The following is a 22,513-nucleotide window of genomic DNA, read 5'->3' on the forward strand; positions in this document are numbered from 1 at the left end:
ACCCCAGACTCTAGAGCCACACATATTCTGGGAATTATTTAAAGTCAGGATGGGTGCCTTTTCCCTCTACATATACTGTAAGAGGGAGAAGGCAATGGCACTCCACTCCAGTAATCTTGCCTGGAAAATCCCGTGGATGGAGGAGCCTGGTAGGCTTCAGTCCATGGGGTCGCTAAGAGTCGGACACGACTGAGGGACTTCACTTTCACTTTTCACTTTCATGCATTGGAGAAGGAAAGGACAACCCACTCTAGTGTTCTTGCCTAGAAAATCCCAGGGACGGGGGAGCCTGGTGGGCTGCCGTCTGTGGGGTCGCACAGAGTTAGACATGACTGAAGCGACTTAGTAGCAGCAGCATACTGTAAGAACTGGGGCTGAAAGAGGCCGCTGCAACTTCAGCCGTGAAATGTGCCTATTCACCCTGCTTTGCTTTTCTGTGTCTTAGAACAGATCCCATGAAAAGGAGGCTCCTTTTCTGTAGCCCCCCAGGGCCCCAATATCACTCCTGTATCCTCTAAAGACATGTGTTGATAAAATGCTTTTTTTGAGCATTCCCTATCTACAGGCATTGGGCTAACTAAGGTGAAAGGAAAAAAAAACAGGCCAGATAATCCCCTTAAAATGTCTCAAACCAATCATATTTTGGGAAAAGTGATGAATTGTTGGGTTATTTTTCTACAGTCCGGTGTGGTCTTCTCCATTTAGTAAGTCTCATCCAGGAGCAAACTCTACCATCCACTGTGTGGCTGTTAAACTTGAAATAGAAAGCTTACCACTATATTTTTTTAAGTATCTGAGATTATGAAATTGTCTGTCTTGCAGCCTCCTTTTTGTCTACCCCACCCCGCCGGGACATTGTTATTGAAATAGAGGACACCAAGCCATTACTAGCTTCAAAGGTAGGCTTAGAATTGATCGTTCATTGAATGATGTTGGCTTTATCTTCCAGGTATCTAAGCATTAGATGAATTCAGTCGAACAACCATTCAATGTGACTAAAGATAACAAACGAACTTATCACGGTAAAGAACCTGGCTCTTAATTCATCAGTAGCTTTGGTGACATTGTGTGAACTCCTGTCCTCTCCCCTCAGTCACCAAGGATACTTAAAATAATACTTGGAACCGTGCTGCACTCTGCACGAGGGAGGGGAATCTAGACAGCAGTAAGTTTTAAAATCTCCCCAAGTGATTCTAACGTGCAGGCAGGTGTGAGAACCGTTGATGTGGATGGTCTGAGTGGTATCATTTGCAAGAGCAATCTCAGGACCACATATACAGGCATCACAACATTCAGAAGAGAGATTCATGGACTGACTCACCAGTTCTTTTCCCCCTAAATGAAACAGAGGAGTCATGGATTTTTAATGACTCTATTTGTCAGTGTATGGGATATCCCTGACTTTTATATTCACTGTGGTTTTGAAATTAAGACATTGGTGGAAATGCTCACTCAGGACCCTATTTTAAAACCATTCCATCCAGTTTGACAAGAAGGAAAGGGTTGGCGGGAGGGAGTTCTCAGCCCAGAAAAAAGAAAACATCAAATATCTCCCTGTTTCTGTTGGCATTCATGATGGACTTTCACAGCATGTTTTAATGTGCAAACTGGCCAGAAAGTACACATGATTGCACTTTAATGTGTTAGATCCATAAACAGTGCCTTTAAAGAAATCGACTTTCTTCCCACTGCATTAAACTCACTAACAATTGGACCATATTAAATGTGGGCTCCACAGCCAGCACCGCTAGCAGTGCGTTTGATTCTATTCCCTGAGAACCCTCTGCAGTCAGAAATGACAATATCAAATTTGCAAAACCACTGTGTTTACTTTATAAACAACCCCAGATACTCTCAATAAAACAGTAGTAGCCCAGGGAGAAGTATAATATACTTAAGATCTTTTAAGTACATTTTCACAACTACTCTGGAAAAAGCCAGTTTAAGATACTACCCTGTGATCTGCCTCCAGATTCCATTGCCAATCAGGTCTTTGTGCCTTCTGTATACCCGGTTGCCCCAGGTGTGGAGGATCAAGAAAAAGAATAAAGTCACCTATGCGCCAATCTCACTCATTTCTTCCCAGTAGTTAAGAGATGAGGCTGCTGTAGCAACACACAGTGAAAGCTGAATTTACAGCATATTTTAAGTTGCAGCCCAGTGGGATTGAGGAAGGTCGTATCATTCTCACATACTGTATATCACTTTAATCAGCTGCTCTCCTAACACCTAGTGGATGTATACTGGGTTGATAAGAAAGACTATTCAGAATGGCCTCTGAAAGTCTGATTCCATCTGTTCATTGGGGAAGACAGGGCTCATCTATGCAAAGTCAAATGAGCAAAGTTGAGCTCTGGAAGAACCAATGACCAGCTTGCTGATGTCCTGGATTATATGTACATGTAAAATATGTCCACACATGTAACACACATACCCGCATGTAATGTGTGTGTTGTGTATGTTACATGTACATGCTTTGTGTGTGTGATGAACGTCTATTACCACTAACTCAGTTTGATCCTCTTATGTGGGTAAATGGAGGGACTGGGTCAACACTGTGCTGAGGATGGAAGCTGGAGGCTGTGGCTTCAGGTGACAGCCTCATGCTCACAGAAACTCACACCACCACCCTGTGGTGACTGAGAGCTCTCGTGCGATGGGCTCAGCACCACCACAAGTAAAGTGGGAAATACACACAGGGCGGGGTGGGGGGATCACTAAGTGCTAGCTGGGTGTCATGGACATTCCTACATGGCCGTTTCAACGATTACCTTCCAATTCCAGTGCTTAAGCAGTATGTCAACAGCACTCAGCAAAATGGCTTCTCCAAGGACAGTGCATGTATGTATGATAAGAAAACGCACGGAGCTGCCTGGGGCTGCAGGGACTTCGCTCTAGAGGCTCGAACTCTCCTTTTCAGATTCTTTCTAGATTTTGGAGCGAAAGATGATCTTTAAACAAATGTGATTGTTTGAAGCTTCAGGGGAGAATCTGCTGTGCCCTGTGGATGTAATGAAGCAAGTTACTTCAAGTTGCTTCAGTTACTTTTTCATGTGAAGTTATGAGCAAGTGGACGTGAATATATTTTCCTGTATTCTAGATTTTAACATCAGCAATCTGTTTTGAAAATGCTTTTTAAATCATGAACTGCTCATTTCTTTGAAAAGATTTCGGATAGATGAAAATAGATGTGAATAAAAAGATTCTAAAAATCTGAATTCAGAATGTGCAAACACTTTTGGTATAAAATCCCTCTCTCCAAAATCTCATTTCAGTTGTGATAATTTAACTCTTAATCGCACTTTGATACTAATCTAATAGAATTGTTACATCTGCCTCTCTGCTTCTCTTGGCAATTCTGTGTGCTGAACAAAAGTTGATCTGGAAAATGCTGAGGGGCACTTGCAAAAGAAGCCTCATAGCCATCCCGCACTCCCTGCAGGAAGTGCCTGTAGTAAGTAATCACAGTTCCCTTATATTGGAAATGAAGTTAGGAGGCCACAATTCTTCAAACTGCCCTGAGGGCGAGCTTGGCTAATGTTCCAGCAGGTACCAAGAGAAAAGTGAAACCCCAACATCCTAGCTGTCAATTCTTTCATCTCCTGGTAGATTCTCCATGCGAAAACTCAAAAGGGAAGGATTTGGTCAGTGAGAGACTTGACATCATAGAACAACTTTGATGGATGGATATGTATTTGGTACTTTAACATCAACATGGGGAAAAAGCAAGAAAAGATGCTTATTAATAATGATATTGCAATCATGCTGGGTATAAACATCTTGCAACAGGAGTTTTTGGAGAGATGAGAATTAAGCCAGCTGGGAATATACTTTAAAAGCTAAATGGAATGAAAGGTTTGGGGCAGGAAGGAGAACAACTATACCCTGCTAATCCCCCAATGCCATATGTAATCACTGTGCTGGTGGACAGAGATTGTCTAACTCTATTAAAATGGGATGTGGGTGACTACCTCCAAGCCTTTTGTTTTAATACTGTTTGTAACTCTTTTGCACATTTTCAGAGAAGAAACCAAAAAGATGTGTTTAATAATGAGATCATCTTGAATAAATAAACCATCAAAATGTTGATAATATAAATGATGGTTGAAAATAATGTCTCTTTTTCTCTTTCTTGTTCAACCTAATGCTCATGGTTCTCTACCTCCGGGTGACCTATACATGTTTTGCCTTCTTCCTGGCCATATATGTGATGAACAGCTAACAGAAAAGGTAACTGTTTTATACAATTTGCTAGATTTATAATTCATGTATTTTTCCTATGGCTGATATGTAAAAAAAAAACAAAAAACTGTTTTTAAATCCAGGATTGGGTTTACTGATCCACAGAGGGGAAATAACTATATGTGTAAACATATGTGTACTATACACAGAGAAGAAGTAGCTTTTCTTGAGTATTTCTTCTGTCTCACCCCCTGATGAAATAGGAGCTGTGTTGCCGATGACATACTATTTTGGGCAACCTCTTTACTAGGTGGATTAAGATGCAGGTGGGTCTGATGAGGATCTATTCTTGTTATAAATCTGAGTGGAATTTATAGTCATAGCCTGCTATAAACTACAGCCTTCTGGAGTTTGAGAATATTTCACAAGTGATTCCAAATGCCATCCCTTCCGCCCAAAGAACCACCAAAGGTTCTCAACTCTGGCTGCACATTGCCTGGGGAACTTTTGAAAGCATCCTGGACGCCAGGTCTCACTCCAGGCTGATTGAATTAGAATTTTCAAGAATAGATTGGGAGCCACTGGTCTGAACAAAGCATAATGCCTCCGTACTCTTGCTTCACATTTTATAACCAAAGTTCCTCCTCCTAATCATCTTCTTTGATGTCCAGAACAACCCTATGAGAATGATGTGGAAAGACAGTGTTAGCCAATTCAGTGGATGAAGAAAATGTTGCTCAGAGATTTTAAACAGCATATCTAATGCGGTGTGGTTTGTTAACATAAGGGTATGGCTTATAATGTAAAGGATAGAACTTGAGTTAGAAACAGTTTCTCCCATGCTTAGCTTAGTGAGCTTTGTTTTGCAATGTGTTGCTGGCTAAAAAGGCTAAGAAAATGAAATAGTAGGAAAACACATACTGGAGGATGGAACAGTCAACACATACTACAGGGTTGTTTTTTCACTTTACCTGTGTACGCAAATGTTGTTGAGTCGCACTGTTGGCGACCCCATGGACTGCAGCATACAGGCTTCCCTGTCCTTCACTATCTCCCAGAGTTTGCTCAAATCATGTCCATGGATGTGATGCTGTCTAACCATCTCATCCTCTTTTGCCCTCTTCTCCTTTGTGTATGTAAATCAGTTCAGTTTAGTCGCTCTGTCGTGTCTGACTCTTTGCAGCCCCATGAACCACAGCACGCCAGGCCTCCCTGTCCATCACCAACTCCAGGAGTCCAACCAAACCCATGTCCATTGAGTTGGTGATGCCATCCAATCATCTCATCCTCTGTCGTCCCCTTCTCCTCCTGCCCTCAATCTTTCCCAGCATCAGGGTCTTTTCAAATGAGTCAGCTCTTTGCATCAAGTGGCCAAAGTATTGAAGTTTCAGCTTCAACATCAGTCTTTCCAATGAATATTAAGGACTGATTTCCTTTAGGATGGACTGGTTGGATCTCCTTGCAGTCCAAGGGACTCTCAAGAGTCTTCTCCAACACCACAGTTCAAAAGCATCAATTCTTCTGCACTCAGCTTTCTTTATAGTCCAACTCTCACATCCATACATGACCACTGGAAAAACCATAGCCTTGACTAGATGGACCTTTGTTGAGAAAGTAATGTCTCTGCTTTTCAATATACTATCTAGGTAGGTCATAACTTTCCTTCCAAGGAGTGAGCATCTTTTAATTTCATGGCTGAAATCACCATCTGCAGTGATTTTGGAGCCCAGAAAAATAAAGTCACCACTGTTCCCACTGTTTCCCCATCTTCATTTCCCATGAAGTGATGGGACCAGATGCCATGATCTTAGTTTTCTGAATGTTGAGCTTTAAGCCAACTTTTTCATTCTCCTCTTTCGCTTTCATCAAGAGGCTCTTTAGTTCTTCTCCACCCTGCATACATAAGGCTGGTATGTAAATATCAACAGGATAAAAGAGTAAAAACAGTCAAATGAATAGACTGTATCCATAGAATGTTAGAAAATCACCCAGTATAGCTGTGGCCATTAAAGCCACACACATTTCATTGGCCAAGGATCATCACCTCACCTCCAGCTTCCAGGTGGAAGAATTCTTATTGCTTTGGTTCATGTAAACAAAAGTCACATAATCTTACTTCTTTCAGGTTCAGAAGTACCTGTTTCTCTTTTCTATTACATAGTTTTCCTGCAATGATTGGAAATCCAGGTCATCACTAAGGTTTTGCCATTTTGTTGTGTCTTTCTTTAGGAGGAAGAAATTGTTGACTGGTGGAGTAAATTTTATGCTTCCACAGGGGAACATGAAAAATGTGGACAATATATTCAGAAAGGTTATTCCAAACTCAAGGTACCTGGGCCTGTGCAACTGTGGGTGGGGGATGAACATGCGTTAAGACTGGTTGCATGCCGAGCTGAGTGAAAACCTGAAAGGTCGATGGTAGGGGTTGAAGGGGAGGGGCCAGGAGCACCTCTAGGGGAGCCGTCTTGTGATGGATTTTGGCTTTGCTGAGATTTCCAGGGCTTGAGAACAGCTGTTGATTTATGGTTTTTGTGACTGCCACTTTGGGGCTTAGGACATCTGGCTGAGTGAGGGCTGGATTGGGTTGGCACTGCACTAATTAGAGCCGTAAACAGCTGTCCAATTTGACCAAGGGAGACCTTAGAAGTCATGGTGCTCTTGCAAAACAGCATGAAACATCAGCATGCTTCATTCTGTCCTCCATTCTGGGCCTCAGTTTTACTAGCTGAGCAGTTGATTCTTTCACATGCATGCAGCATACAATCACAACTGGGTGTCCAGGAGGGAGATGAGCTTTTGCACTAGGCAGATCTGGTTATGGATGATCTTTCTGTTAAGGGTTTGAGTTTTCTAGTTCTTTTTTTTTTTTTTAGTTTTCTAGTTCTTTATTCAGTTTTCCAGTAGTAAAGCTAAAGTGAAGGCTAACATTTTCAGAACAATGCATAGCAGAAAGAGAAACTTTAAAATGAGAAATATCAGGCCATTAAAGTAATCATCTCACATGGAACTCTGCTCAGTGTTATGTGGCATCCTGGATGGGAGGGGAGTTTGGGGGAGAATGGAGACATGTATATGTGTGGCTGAGTCCCTTTGCTGCTCGCCTGAAACTGTCACAACATTATTAGTTGGCCATACCCCCAATACAAAATTAAAAGTTAAAAAAATGTTTTTCTCCATCAAAGTGGGAAAATCCACATTCTTGCATGTGATTGTCATCACGTCTCAATGTAGCTTAAGAAACACCAGCATGTAAAGAACCTCTCATTTAGAGAAATAGACTAGTCTGGTGGATCAGCCCCATAGTCCATCCTCCGTCTCTCCCTCTTTCCTTCCTTGCTTCTCCTCCTCTTCTTCTAGCTCTTTATCAAGGTATAATTTATATACAGTAAAGTGATTCATTCAGTGAGTTATGATTATATACATATACCTACATAAACCACTACCAAACAAGGCAACAAACATTCCCCTCTCCCCAGAAAACTCCTTTGTGTACCTCTTTCCAGTCAATTCCTAACAACCTTCCAACCCTCTTTGACAGCTGATCTGATTTCATCATCACAGATCAGGTTTGCCTGTTTTCATACTGCGTATAAGTGGACTCATACAATACGTATTTGTGTGTGTGTATTTTTGTGTGTGTGGCTTCTGTAGTCCAAGACAGTAGTTTTGAGATCAGTCAGGTTGTCATATATCAGTAGTTTGTCATATATCAGTACTTTGCCCCTTTTTATTGCTGAGTCATATTCCATTGCATGGATGTATCATGACTTGTTTATCCGTTCTCTGATGATGAAGCTGCTGTGGACATTCTTATACCATGCAGACATGTGTTCATGTCTCTTGGATGAAAACCTAGGAATTCAACTTCTGTATCACAGTGTAGCTGGATATTCAACTTCAAATTGCCAGACACTTTGACAAAGTGTTTTTATCGTTATGCACTCCAGCTGGCAATGTGAGAGTTCCAGTTGCTCCATCCACATCTCGTGCGCCTTTGGTATTGTCAGTCATTTTGATTTTAGATCCCACCTGTGTTATAATGAGAAATTAAGAATCTGTTGATGGTTTGCAGATATATGATTGTGAACTAGAGGATGTAGAGGAATTCGAGGGCCTGACGGACTTCTCAGATACTTTCAAGCTGTTTCGAGGCAAATCAGATGAGAATGAAGACCCTTCTGTGGTAGGGGAGTTTAAGGTGAGTAAAATGTATGTCCATCCTGTTTAAAATTCATATTTATTTTCATTATAGACCTAGGATAAAGGACCACCAGTCTCTGGGTCAGAGACCTATCCTCTGACACCTGAAGGATGCTTGGAAATGCTAACAAGGAAAAGGGCAGTGGGATTGGGGGCAGAATCCTCAAAGCCAGTCTTCCAAGCTGATGCCAACCAGCCTTGAATCTTGTAGAGGCAGCCTGTCTAAGTCCTACCCTGCACCACCACACGCGTGCGTGCACACACGTACGTCCCCCACCCCCTCCCAGGCTTTCAGCTGGATCATCAGTACAACACCTTCCCAATCCATTGTCCTTGTTCCCTTTCTCATTCACGATCCAGTCCATCCTCCATACAACCAAATCCGATCATGTTTCTTGACCACTTAAAGGCATTGCTTGAGTTTCCACTTGGTCAAGTCTCAACTCCTTCCTAGGGTGGAGCTGGCCTTTCACAAGCTTCTTGTCTCCCCTGCCACCACACCCTCTCCAAGCCCCAAACACATGCTGTCCTCTCACAACTTGGAGCCTTGGGACAAGCTCTTCATTCCCTGGATGCCCTTCCTTCCTGCTCTGTGGTCTGACAAACTCCTACTCATTCTTTTCAATGCCAGCTCCAATGTCACATGCTTTGTGAAGTGCTCCCTGATTGCTCCTGGCAGGGTGACTCACTCCTGCTCCAGGCTCCCTGGGTCCCCACCACTAGTAAAGCGCCTTTCACATCATAAGTATCTGCTTTCACGACTGCACCTCCTCCCAACCACAGGTAGCAAATCTATGTTACTTCTAATCCTTTCAATAGCAGACATTACTAATCAATCAGACCAGTTTACCCTATTTTGGCCTCAAAATCCTTGTCATTAGAGCTTCCACTCCATTGACTGAAGATAGCATGAGAGTCATCCCTGTGCCAGACTGGATTCCTTGAGTTCATTTTTGGGCCCCCAGTACCTGGCACATGGTAGGTCCTCACTTCATGCTGCTTTACTGAATGAAAGTAGCTGGATCCTAAGACCCATGTATTCTGAATCCAACTTTAGTGCTTACTCTTGTACATAAGCTAGTTTCAAGATAAAATATAAAGCCTCTCAAGCTGACCTGATGGCTCACTCATTCAAAAACCACTTACTGTGCCCAGCTTCATGCCCAGCCCTGTGTTAGGTCCTGGAGACAGTGACAAACAAGAAATATTTCCCCCCTTCAGGAAGCTCAGTCTAGTGAGGAATATAGACAATAAATAGGAACGACGCTCCGACAGCTCAGTTGGTAAAGAATCCACCTGCAATGCAGGAGACTGATTCCTGGGTCAGGAAGACCCACTAGAGAAGGGAGAGGCTACCCATTCCAGTATTCTTGGCCTTCCCTTGTGGCTTAGCTGTAAAGAATCTGCCTGAAATGTGGGAGACCTGGGTTTGATCCTTGGGTTGGGAAGATCCCCTGGAGAAGGGAAAGGCTACCCATTCCAGTATTCTGGCCTGGAGAATTCCATGGACTGTATAGTCCATGGGGCGCAGAGTCAGACACGACTGAGTGACTTTTAGTGAAGCAGATGTCATTGCTGCAATATGGATGAATGTGGTGTTAGACGATGTTAGGAAACTTATCCAATCCGGGGGCAGTCAGGGAGGCTTCATGGAAGAAGTGACACTTTTCAACTGAGACCTGAAGGGTGAACAGGAGTTTGCCTGGGAGTGGAAGGGGATTTATGCAGTAATGCAAAAAAAAAAAAGGGAAATCACCTTAGTATTTTATTGGGTTTAAAAAATAATCATTTTTATTCCTGTCTTCAAAAAATGTGCAAAATTTCATGCCTACCACCTCCTTTGCCATCATATTGGTCCAAGCCACTTCCATGTCTCCCCTGGGGTTTTGCCAGGCCTCCCAGCTTCTGCCCTGCCCTTCCTTCTCTCCTGTGATCTATTAGTTACTTTATCATCATTCACTTTCCCCATCAGAAACTTGCAAAGCGCACCATAGCTTTCTTTCACAAAAGTGGTCCTTCCTCCCCCAATCCCACAGCCCTCTGTGGCTGTCCCTCATGTCCTGGGGGGACGCCACTGCCCTGGGCCCTCTGCTCTGGTCACCCAGGGCCCTGGGCTCCATCTGTGTGTGTCTCTCCTATAGGGCTCCTTCCGAATCTACCCACTGCCGGATGACCCCAGCGTGCCGGCCCCTCCCCGGCAGTTTCGGGAGTTACCTGACAGCGTCCCGCAGGAATGCACGGTTAGGATTTACATTGTTCGAGGCTTAGAGCTCCAGCCCCAGGACAACAATGGCCTGGTAAGAGTCTGGGTGTGGGGCCTTCTCCTGTAGCAAGATAATTACAGTCTTCAACCACCATAATTGTCATGTTCCTTCTTTCTGGGCGTCTGTTATCTCTCGAGGGGAAAGATACTCTATCAAAACAATCTGTTCAGGAGGACGGTCCCAATGGGGATTTACCTAAGAGCTTGAAGGGAAGGGGCTTTGGAGCCTCTGGATCATCCTTCTCATTTTACAGATGTGACCTCAGAGAACTGCTTTGTCACCACTCCCGGCCACCGCCTCTCCTCCAAAGGCGCGCTGGGTGCATGGCGCCAAGAGGGAGCACTACCCAGACCTGATCTGAGGCCGCCCTGAGTCTGCCCCAGACACTGACTTAAGTTGGCACCCCACAGTGACATAACCTGTCCTCTGTTTCGTCCCCACAGTGTGACCCTTACATAAAAATAACACTGGGCAAAAAAGTAATTGAAGACCGAGACAACTACATCCCCAACACTCTCAACCCGGTGTTCGGCAGGTAACAGCTATTTCCTAACATTTTTCTGTGTTTTTTTTCTCCATGGCCTCCATGCTAAGGATGCAGTATGTGCCGCCATGCTTTGCTCTAGGCCCAGAAGCTGTGAAACCATGTCTATGAACTATTCAGATATCCAAGTCAGTGGGGCGGATAATGAATATGTAGATACATAAATAAAAGCATTTCATGAAAGCAAAAAGTGCCATGAAGAAAATAAAACCAAGTCTGCGAGACCTGCCCTAAGACCTTGGTGGGGCAGGGGTAACAGGACGTGGATGGTAGGAGGCCCAGAAGTCCAGAGAATTTGTGGCTTCTAGACAAGAAGAATAGGCAGTGACTTCCGTGGAGTGACAGGGTGGTTCTCACACCCGGATCCTGTTGAGCTCTCTTATCTGGGATGCTTTGATTCCATTGTTTTGAGCCAATGTTGTTGACTCTGTTACCAAAAACAGGGAAGGGAGAAGAACATGATGGCATCAGATGTCCTGCTCTCTGTCTTCTGCTCAAGAAGATTCTTGAAATAGCATTACTATCTTCATCCTTGCCATCTGACGTTTGTTTCTGCATGGTTACACTGATCTCATCAGAACCTTCTCAAGGATAAGGCAAACCCAAGTGACCTCTAAAGAGGACTAGTTTTGTCAGCTATAAACTTCTTCCACATTTAATAATAGCTACTATTACAAGCTTTCCTGGTGGCTCAGTGGTAAAGAATCTGCCTGCTGATGCAGGAGATGCGGGTTTGATCTCTGGGTTAGGAAGATCCCCTGGAGAAGGAAATGGCAACCCACTCCAGTATTCTTGTCTAGGAAATCCCATGGACAGAGGAGCCCAGCGAGCTATGGTCTGTGGGGTCACAAAGAGTCGGACACGACTGAGCAACTAAACTATTTGCTAAGCTTTTACTGAGGGCTTGCACTATAGTGAGCCCTTCATAGAAAACATCTCAAGAATCCCACCACTCTGAGGGGCTACTGACAAAGAGGAAACTGAGGCACAAAGGGAATGAACACCCAGCTCACCCCGCTGGGGAGTGGCAGAACCGGGGCCCATGCCCCGGCCACCTGACTGCAGGGTCTGCATGGCTGCCATGCTGCACTCTGTGCAGCCGCCGCCATCTGATTTTCACCTCCGTGTCAGACCCTGCAGCCGGCAGGGCAGGGGGTCTCAGCCCCACGTCACAGTGAGGGAAACGGCACCCGAGCTGCATGCACGGGAAGCCTAAACTTGGGGAGAAATCCTGACCAAGCCCCAGGCTTTCCCAACCAACTCAGTACTGCTTTGTGCTTATAGCCAAGCCATCACCTGCAGGGCTTCCTGGTGGCTCAGACAGTAAACAATCTGCCTGCAATGAAGGAGACCCAGGTTCAGTCCCTGGGTTGGGAAGATCCCCTGGAGAAGGGAACGGCTACCTGCCTGGAGAATCCCATGGACAGGGAAGCCTGGCGGCTACAGTACATGGGGTCACAGAGTTGGACATGACTGAGCAGCTTTCACATCACCTGTAGAAAAATGTTCTTGGCTAAAAACATTTGCATTGTTTTCCCCAGAACACTAGCAAGGAGAACACCTTGTTCTTATTTGATGTGTGGCTGGTATCTTAATTTCTGGCTTTATTATCCTGCCCATCTGCTGCTTCTCATGTGTGGTGGATGGAACCCTTACACATTCCTTCCCTCTCTCACGTGTGAGTGTGCGCGCACACCCACATCCACCCACATGCGAACACACACACACACCCCACACACACACACACAGCCATATACACACACACCCACAGCCACACACACACACCCCCACAGCTACACACCCACATCCCCACACACCCCACACATACCCCCTCACACATACACACTCCCCCACCCCCATTCCCCCCCGCCCCCATACACACCCTTTGTGCTGCACATCCCGGAGCCATGTGCTGGAGCCAGGCAGTGGAAATAATCCTCTGGCATGGCAATATGATCGTTTTCCTTTTCTTCCGCTGATCCAGCCCTGAGGTCTAGACAGGAAAAGGCATGCAGTGCAGGAAGGAGGGCCCCGTGCGAGGGAGACAGGGAAGCAGGGAAAGCCAGCTTTTATGGGAGAAAAGCAGCACTGCCTACATCACTGTCTTGGAGAAGCCAAGCACAAGCTTAATTAAGTGTCAGGAAAAGTCTTGGTCAAGCCACCTCAGGAGGAAGTGATGCCATCAGGCTCCATGTGGCCAGTCCCCGTCCAGTGAACTCAGACTTGGCTCCATCCAGCAGGGTGGAGCCAGGGAGACCCCAGCTCCACAACCCCTCCTAGGCTCCAGGCCCTGGCCTCAGTCTTACTGGGTGACTTTCTTCTCAGCGGAGACTCAGGAATTCTGGGACAGAGATTCAGGAAAGAGCAACCTTTCCTATCTGCATGGCACTGTTATCACATCACATTCAATGGAATGTTAGTCTGCCAAAAAGATGTTAATTGGCGTTCCAAGGAAAAAGCATATTTCTTCATCAAACCAGGATGCCTGGGTTAAAAAGATAACTGCAGGGTTTCTCAGAGCCCTCAGTTTGCCCAGAGGAACACCGGAAGAAGTGATTCTCAGCCTTATTTGAGCAAAGAATTTTTTCTCAACAGACACACATTACCTGTCCCTTGGGATTCAGTAATAGAATTTGGGGGCATGTGTGGATATGGTCTGGTCAGGACTATAGCCCCTTCTCTCCTGGGATGCCTGCCTTTTGCAGGCCCCGCCTGGCTGCAGAAGTCTGGGGAAGTCACTGAGATGTGTCTAGGAGACCCCTGGAAGCTTGTATCCAGAGCCCCACTGATGTACACCCTTTTATTCCAGAGCTTAGTAGTTCTGGCTCTTTAGGCAAGAACCGGACCACACACCAGAGTGACAGCAGGAGGGGCAGAGGCACAGGGGGAGAGGAGAGATTTGAGGGGCTGCTCACAGTTTGTGGTCCAGAGTTTGTTGAGCACCTCCTAGGGGACCCGCCCCTCTGTGTGCAGGTACAGACCCAAACCTCACCCATCTGCATTCATGCCATACAGTCATTACCCTCTCAGAAGGGTTTGTGTTTTCATACAGATACTATAGGAAAGCCTTCGAGAATCAGTGGACAGCCAGAGAGCCTGGGAGGAGAGAGGGAGCCTTCTGGGCAGCTTTCCATTGCCCTCCTCCAATCCCGATGCTCCCGTGGGGTTAGCCCAGGATGTTCCATGGTCTGTAAAATGGGGATAATAATCCCTACCAGCTCATGTTGTTGTAAGAGTCAAGGGAATAAATGTTTAGAAAGCATTTGGTATAATTCTTAACAATAAGTATTATTTAATGTATAATAATATTATTATTATTGCTGGTGGATTTTGAGTAATGCCCTCATACCAAATGCTTTCTAAACATTTATTCCTTTGACCCTTACAACAACAACATGAGCTGGTAGGGATTATTATCCCCATTTTACAGATGAGAAAACAGAGCACAGAGACTTTAAGTAGTTGCCCTAGGGTCCCACAGCTAGTAAGCAGCAAAACTGGGATTTTCCTTAGGCACTTAAAGCCCCAGATCTTCTCCTGAGCAAGTATATACTCTGCTGATGTTCTTATTACTAACGTGTAGTACTTCTCAAGCACCTGCCGCTCACTGCCCACCACCCACCTAGCTATCCTGGCCATGACAGCCTCCTCCCATGGCCCAAGGAGTCTGTGCAGAGCTATAGAGTGTGCAAGATAATCGGGGGGAAGGGGGATCATGCAATTCTAACCTCACTTTCATTTATTCAGAATGTATGAACTGAGCTGCTACTTACCTCAAGAAAAGGACCTGAAAATTTCTGTCTACGATTATGACACCTTTACCCGTGATGAAAAAGTAGGAGAAACGATCATTGACCTAGAAAACCGATTCCTTTCCCGGTTTGGGTCCCACTGTGGCATTCCTGAGCAGTACTGCGTGTAAGTGGCTTGGGATGTAAACGTTGGCTGTTCCATCTAACATTAGTACTGGGAAAGCTTTGATGCTCTACCTCAGGCCTGTCTTCATTGAGCCTCGGACCCTTTAAGTCAGGAGGGAGAATTGGGCTTCCCTGGTGGTTCAGATGGTAAAGATCCCCTGTGGAAGGGAATGGCTACCCACTCTAGTATTCTTGCCTGGAGAATACCATGGACAGAGGAGCCTGGTGTGCTTCAGCCTGTGAGGTCACAGAGAGTCAGACACGACTGAGTGACTAACACTTAGGAAGAAGCAGGGCCATAGCACTGCACGACTCCAGGGGGCGCTGTTCACATTGCATCTGTGTACCGCACTGGCCCCTGAGGTAGTGTGGTGCTCAGTGAGGATGGCACTTAGTGAGGTGGCAAAGCCTGGGGAGCCAGTCCCTCCCCTCCTTTCTCCCCCTCCCTCCGTGATGCCAGGGACTGAGAGCTAGCAATGTTTGATGGTGGGAATTCCCTGCTCCTGCCCACAAACTGATCAGTTTTGTGATGTTCCTCTTTCCTTAAGTGCTAAACAGTGTCTCTCTGTATTATCCAGTGAGATATAGCTTGTGATTTCTAATTTATGTTTGCCTATTATGATTATGGTGATCTCAAACTCATTATTTACAGAAGGCCAGAGAAGAGGCGGGGGAGCCTGGTGGGCTGCCGTCTATGGGGTCGCACAGAGTCGGACACGACTGAAGCGACTTAGCAGCAGCAGAGAAGGGGAGGACCAGTTGGCTGAGGCCAAAATACCTGTGGATTTTAAGTCTCTAAATCCTAAATAGATTTCTAGGCAAAAGCCAGTGTCTAGAGTGCATTCCCCGTTCCCCCATTACATGAACGTGCCTTTAAGTATGTGTGTGTATAAACCTAAGAAGAACATGTGTGCCCTGCGGTAACTCTGAGTGTGGCATTATTATTCACAGTTCTGGAGTAAACACCTGGCGAGATCAATTGAAACCAACACAGTTGCTTCAAAATGTGGCCAGATTCAAAGGCTTCCCACCGCCCATTCTTTCTGAAGATGGAAGTAGCATCAGATATGGAGGAAAAGACTACGGCCTAGATGAATTTGGTAAGCACACCGCCATGGATTGCAGGCTGGTTGCAAGGCACAGCAACACGTCTATGCTGCTGGGTTTGCGTTACGGAGGGGTGTGGGCAGAGTAGTACCCTAAAACCATAGGGAATTCATACACGTGACTGTCTAACAAAAGCCCCATTATACTAGGGTTTTGCAGACATGTCAGGTGTCAAAATGGACACGTTTTCTTGTCTGTCTTATGTTTCACTTGACCTTTTTAGGTCATAGCCATTTGAGCTCTGAACACAAAGTTCTAATAATTAACTTATTTCCATGTGATGTATAATTAGCTCAGAAGTGCTCAGATGGTAGTGCAAGAATTTCTCCTCCAATATTATTCCATCATTCTCCCAACCCTCTCTGGGAAGGCTCAGGGATGCTGGGGGCTACTTTGAAGAATCTGCTGAGTTCACATCTGGCTCATGTCCGAACTTGGGGTCTTGCTCTTTCCTGAGCAGTAATTTATAAGGCAGTCTGTCCTGACACATACACAGCTAACTGCATTATGACATAGACTGAAATCAGCTTAATAGAACGTTAGAGTTGTCACATGATTCAGTGTTTTGTAGGGAAGAGGGCTTCCCGGTGGGGCTGGCATGGGGCCGGCTTTGAGGGCACATGGGATATCTAGAGAAAGCTGAACAAAGATACATGGGAATCAAAGTGCTTCCTGATCCTCAACTGTTTATTCCTGGCATTGTAAGAAACTGTGTTTGTCTTTCTATCTGAAAGAAGACTTGAAGACTTTGTCAATATCAGGGATTATTAGATATTTAACAAATGATGCTGTTTACATCAGAACTTGCAAAGGGCATTGGAAATAAACTAGCAAGCAACATGGCCTGATGGAGACAACTACCCCAGCAATCAAACAACACCCTCCAAAAGCTGCATCAGTCAGGGTTGTTCCCATTACTTTGGCCCCATAACAAATCATCCCAAAACTTAGCTGCTGAAAAAAAACCATTTTATGTTTTTTAAAAGTTTTATTGCCATATTTGATTTACAATGTTGTGTTCATTTCTGCTGTACAGCAAAGTGAACCAGTTATGTATGTATATCCACTCTTTTTTAGAGTCTTTCCCCATATAGCGATCATTTTGTTTTGCTCACAGTCTTGGGGGTTAGCCATTCAGGAAGGGCTCACCTGCGCACTTCTCACTTGAGTGGCAGTTGATTGTTGTCAGATGTTGGCTGGGGCTGCAGTCACCCGAAGGCTTGATGTCCAGGATGGCCCTTGGCTGGGAGCTCGCCTGGGACTGATGACCAGAGCACCTACCCAGGCCTTTCCCATAGGGCACTGTCTGGGCGCCCAGGCTCCTTACATGGCTGCCGGCTTCCCTCAGAGCAAGTGATCCAGGAAGACCAGTGTGGTCCTTCATGCTTAGCCTTAAAAGTCACACAGCATCCTTTCTTTAGTGATCAAATATGTCTGCAGATTCAAAGGAGAGGACTTAGACCCCCACCTCTCAATGGGAGGAGTGACAGAAAATTTGGGCGTCTGTGTTTTTTAAATGCCACAGTGATACTAGCTACTGTAACAGTTAAGCTTTAAAATGTTAGTGGTTTAACACAATAGAAGTTTATTTCTCATAAATTCAAAACAGGTACTCCTACAGGTGGGTGGCCCTCTTCCAAATAGTCCTTCATGGACCAGACTCTTTCACCTTGCAACTCTGCCCGTCATCACCTCAGGTGTCTAAGGTCACTGCATCCAGAAGAGAAGGTGCCAGAGGTGATCCTACATGAGAGGGTATTACGAGCTGGACCTTGAAGGACACGCCTGTCACTTCCACCTATGTTACCGTCTAGCCTGCCTTGTTCGCGTGGCCACACCTAACTGCACAGGAGTCCGGCCGTGAGCCCCTGACGCCAACACAAATGGGGGTTGCTCTTACGCAGTTTGGAGTGTTTTCGGTCTCCACAAGTCAGGAATGAACTTGGTTGGGCAGGGCTTCTGGTCAGGGGCTGTTTCTGTCAACAGCTCTTTCACAGGCTGCAGTTCACATGCTGGCACTGCCTGACTGTGTCTGCAAAGTCTGGGCCGAAGTGCTGAGAATCCCTCAAGGCTGAACTGTTTCTGGATCTCTGTCCCTGTTTCACTGTCCTTTTAAAAAAAATATATATATATATATTGCAGAAGCAAACAAAATCCTGCACCAGCACCTTGGGCCCCCCGAGGAGCGCCTTGCCCTCTACATCCTCAGGACTCAGGGGCTGGTTCCTGAACACGTGGAAACGAGGACTTTGCACAGCAGCTTCCAGCCTAACATCTCCCAGGTAAAGCACCCTCCACCTTTGAACATGCATCATCCACACCCCAAAGGTGGTGGCAGTAGCTGAAACAGACTTGCCTTGTTTATCTCTTTTGGATACTTTAAACTATACGAGAAATAGAAATGAAGCTCAGATTGTCTTCATTCCCAAGGGGAATTTAGTGGGTAAAGAATCCACCTGCCAATGCAGGATACCTAGGAGATGCAGGTTCGATCCTTGGGTCGGGAAGATCCCCTGGAGAAGGAAATGGCAACCAACTCCAGTATTCTTGTCTAGAGAATCCCATGGAGAGAGGAGCCTGGTGGGCTACAGTCCCTGGGGTTGCAAAGAGTTGGGCACGATTGAGGTGACTGAGAGCACACGTCCATGCATACACTAGGGGGATTTATTGTAAGAATTTTCAGGTAACTCACTAAATCCAGACAGGAGAGTGATAGTGACTCAGAACAAACTTGAGCCAGGATCTTGCCCTGTCTTTTGTCTATTTCTGAGTCTCCTTTAGCCTGCACTTTTCCTGTGAGCACTTTCCCATGTGTCAGAATATTGTGGACGGTTTCTGGGTTTTGTATATTATAATGCAGCCCCACCTGCTTCCAAATGTGGAAAGGATGGGCTGCCCTAACTTGGTCCCTTCATCCACCACTAGACCACTAAGCTCTAGCCAGGAGGACAGGGTACAGTGCACAGGATGGATCATCACAGGCACCATGTGGATAGTGACGGGGAAGGTCAGTTCCCAGAGAAGCAAGGGGAGACACGGAAAATGACAAAATAGTCTAAGTGGAGAAGGCAATGGCACCCCACTCCAGTACTCTTGCTTGGAAAATCCCATGGACGGAGGAGCCTGGTAGGCTGCAGTCCATGGGGTCGCTAAGAGTCAGACACGACTGAGCGACTTCACTTTCACCTTTCACTTTCATGCATTGGAGAAGGAAATGGCAACCCACTCCGGTGTTCTTGCCTGGAGAATCCCAGGGACGGCGGAGCCTGGCAGGCTGCCGTCTATGGGGTCGCACAGAGTCGGACACAACTGAAGTGATTTAGCAGTAGCAGTCTAAGTGGAAGCTTGTTAGAATGAAGATTCCCAGACCATGCCTGCAGAGATTCAGTAAGTCTGGGGTGGGGCCAGGAATCTGAATTTGTAACAAGTATCTAGAAAGGTTCTGATGCAGATGGTTAGGAAATCGCAGTTTAATAAATATTAATATAATGGGTGCAAATATTGTTGATACGGATAGCAGAACCGTGGTCGCTTAAGAAGTGAGTACAAGTGGGCTGGGCTTACTAGATTATTTTGTCACTCACTTTTATTCTGTTCCCTATTTTCGTATCTTCCTTCTCTCATTATTCCTCCTTGCCCTCAAAGAGCCCATTCCTCCTCCTCTTTCCCCTCCCACCTCTCAACTGAATAGTCGTAAGACATAACAAAGCAAGGAAGATTTCTCCCTGGGCATCCACCGAAACTTCCATCACGTCTACCTACCACATTGGACAGACTGTGGCTGGGTCTTAGGAGACACTGCTAATTAGGAGATGGCTAATTTCTGCAGTGTGCTAGATGTATGCTGGACCCTTGAGCCCTCGAGATTAGTTGGAAGAGAATAAGGATCACAGTAAAATATATCCCTTTCCAAGAGCCCCGGTTAATTCATTTTGATCACAATGCATTAGGAAGCCAACCTAGTGGTTTCCTTGGCAACCGTCTTTAAGAAGTTTTAAGTCTGTTTTTGTCATGAAGGCAGAGTATACAGAACATTCAGAAACAGTCTGGGGAACTTAAATTGGTTTGTATGGTTGATACAGTGTGTTAACAGCATTCCTAGGCTGTCTGGAAGAATATTCCAGTCAGATACATGGGCCTGGTCTGTAGCCATCAGAGATATAAAGGGAGGTGAGGGGAGCTCACCAAGATGGCGGCACAGGCGTCAGTCCAGGCTTTCACCCTCCAAGTTCCTGCAAGCCCCCTTCCAGGCGGTGGGCCCTAGCAAGCCAATGCAGGGAGCCCTCCCTTTGGTGAATGGTAATGTTTTTGTCATTGAGTCTCTGCTTTGAAAGTGCCAGGCTGTCTGTCTTTTACAAAATTAAGTACATTTTTACATTATTTTGATTTTCTCTCTCAAGGTAAGTGGAGAAACCCTTGGGTGTCACAAAACTGGCACTGATAGCAAGTAAACAGTCTGATGATGGACGAGAGATGGTGTGAAAACTGTTCTGAGAGTCACCATAAGAGGGAGTATGTGTGTTTGGGGTTGTGTTAGTGATGGCAAGCCCCTCATTTCATTAACCAGGGAAGACTCAGATTTTGATAAAGTAGGCACATGTAGAGACTCCTGGGAGAGAACAGAGGGTGGATGGCCTACGTGACACTGGTATAAGATTCATCTTGATTTGCTCTTTTACTGCATTTTTCTTGCCTTCCATATGGACTAACAAATTAGGAGACCCGTACTAGTTTCACTGAAGATATTTGAAAGAAGGTTGTAGTCTCTACCACCCATAATGTAACTTCATTTCTCTTTTCATTTTTGAATGGCTTAGGGAAGACTTCAGATGTGGGTGGATGTTTTCCCCAAGAATTTGGGGCCACCAGGCCCTCCTTTCAACATCACACCCCGGAAAGCCAAGAAGTAAGTAATCTTGAGACCCTGCTGTGTCTCACTGGGGTCTTGGTTCAGGACCTGAGAGGATAAAACACCTTCAAAATGTGCTTCTCGTAGATACTACCTGCGTGTGATTATCTGGAACACCAAGGATGTTGTCCTGGACGAGAAAAGCATCACAGGAGAGGAAATGAGCGACATCTATGTGAAAGGGTAAGGCTGGCATGCAAGAGCCTCTGACAGACTCAGAGAACAAAGCAGACGCTCCTTCATGAGTGTTGCATTATAGGGTGTCCATTACAGGATCTTGATTATTGAAGATACTATGTCTTACTGGGATTCCCAGGTGGTGCTAGTGGTAAAGAACCCGCCTGCCATTGCTTAGGAAGAAAGCTCCAGGGAGACAGAGAGAGAGAACAAAGAAAAGCCTGTATGGAGGTTATTTATGAGCAGCGGCATCTGATACCTATAAGAAAAGAAAAGTTTTATTTCATTTATTAAGCAGACTTTTTATTTATGAGATTTTTAGTCATGCAGTTCATTTTTATTCCTTTTTGATACTTTGAGTCACTAGCCTTAGAGATAGAAGTAGAGCTCCCAAGGTGTTTTTTTTTTATTATTATATTACCTGAAGTTATTAACATCCATGGACAAGAAGAAACATTAGAGCTTTTTTAAAAAAATCATTTATTCCACCAACATTTACTGAGAGCCTACATCCAATGTGTAAAGTGTCATAGGTGTTCATTATTCTGTTACTTGCATAATTCAATTCCAAATAATCCATGTTGGTGTCAGTTTTGTGTTACACACTGATGCATACAGAACCCAAGGATTAAGAAGTCAGACTCTGGATTCAAATTAGCTGGATTGAAATCTGGTGGTTTCCCTCCTAGCTGGGCAAGTTAGCAAGCTCACTATTCTTCATCTGTAAAATGGAGATAATGACAGTATCCACCACTCTGGAATATTCAGAAGATTGCATTTAGGCTAGCACCTGGCAGATAGTAACCACTATGTGCATTAACCAGGATTCGCCAGGAAAAAGGACAAGTAGGAGGCACGTGTGTGTAGAAAGAGGGAAAGAGAGAAACAAAGACAGGGAGAGAGAGAGTTGTTATGGAGGCTAAAAAGTCCCACAACCGATCACCTGCAAGCTGGAGACCCAGGAAAGCTGGAGATGTCACTCAGCCTGAGTTCAAAGCCTCAAAATCAGGGGAGCCCATGGTATATATCCCAGTCTAAGGTCAGGAGGAGATGACCTGAGATGTCTTGGTTCAATCAATGAGACAGCAAAAGGAGGTAACTTCCTCCTTCCTCTGTTTTTTTGTTCTATTTAGGTCCCCAATAGACTGGATGATGCCACCTACATTTGGGAGGGCCATCTACTTTATCCAGTCCATCGATTCAAATTCTAGTC

At 45.3% G+C, this 22,513-nt stretch overlaps 1 protein-coding gene across 4 annotated transcripts in view; it reads left to right on the forward strand.

Annotated features, from left to right (window-relative positions):
• MYOF (myoferlin) overlaps positions 1-22,513 on the forward strand; it is a 178,356-nt gene that overhangs the window by 141,659 nt on the left and 14,184 nt on the right. For 2 of the 4 annotated variants that reach the window (XM_070363810.1, XM_070363811.1), the window contains 12 exons: positions 823-899; positions 2,785-2,841; positions 4,219-4,230; positions 6,412-6,510; positions 8,255-8,380; positions 10,524-10,679; positions 11,090-11,181; positions 14,938-15,108; positions 16,059-16,207; positions 18,357-18,496; positions 21,032-21,120; positions 21,211-21,306. In XM_070363810.1, the coding sequence (XP_070219911.1) occupies positions 823-899; positions 2,785-2,841; positions 4,219-4,230; positions 6,412-6,510; positions 8,255-8,380; positions 10,524-10,679; positions 11,090-11,181; positions 14,938-15,108; positions 16,059-16,207; positions 18,357-18,496; positions 21,032-21,120; positions 21,211-21,306 (1,264 nt within the window). The remainder of the gene's footprint in view (positions 1-822; positions 900-2,784; positions 2,842-4,218; positions 4,231-6,411; positions 6,511-8,254; positions 8,381-10,523; positions 10,680-11,089; positions 11,182-14,937; positions 15,109-16,058; positions 16,208-18,356; positions 18,497-21,031; positions 21,121-21,210; positions 21,307-22,513) is intronic. The other 2 variants (XM_070363812.1, XM_070363813.1) reach the window with 1 other exon arrangement.

This window comes from Bos mutus, chromosome 26 (genome assembly GCF_027580195.1).
Source record: "Bos mutus isolate GX-2022 chromosome 26, NWIPB_WYAK_1.1, whole genome shotgun sequence".
NCBI lineage: Eukaryota > Metazoa > Chordata > Mammalia > Artiodactyla > Bovidae > Bos > Bos mutus.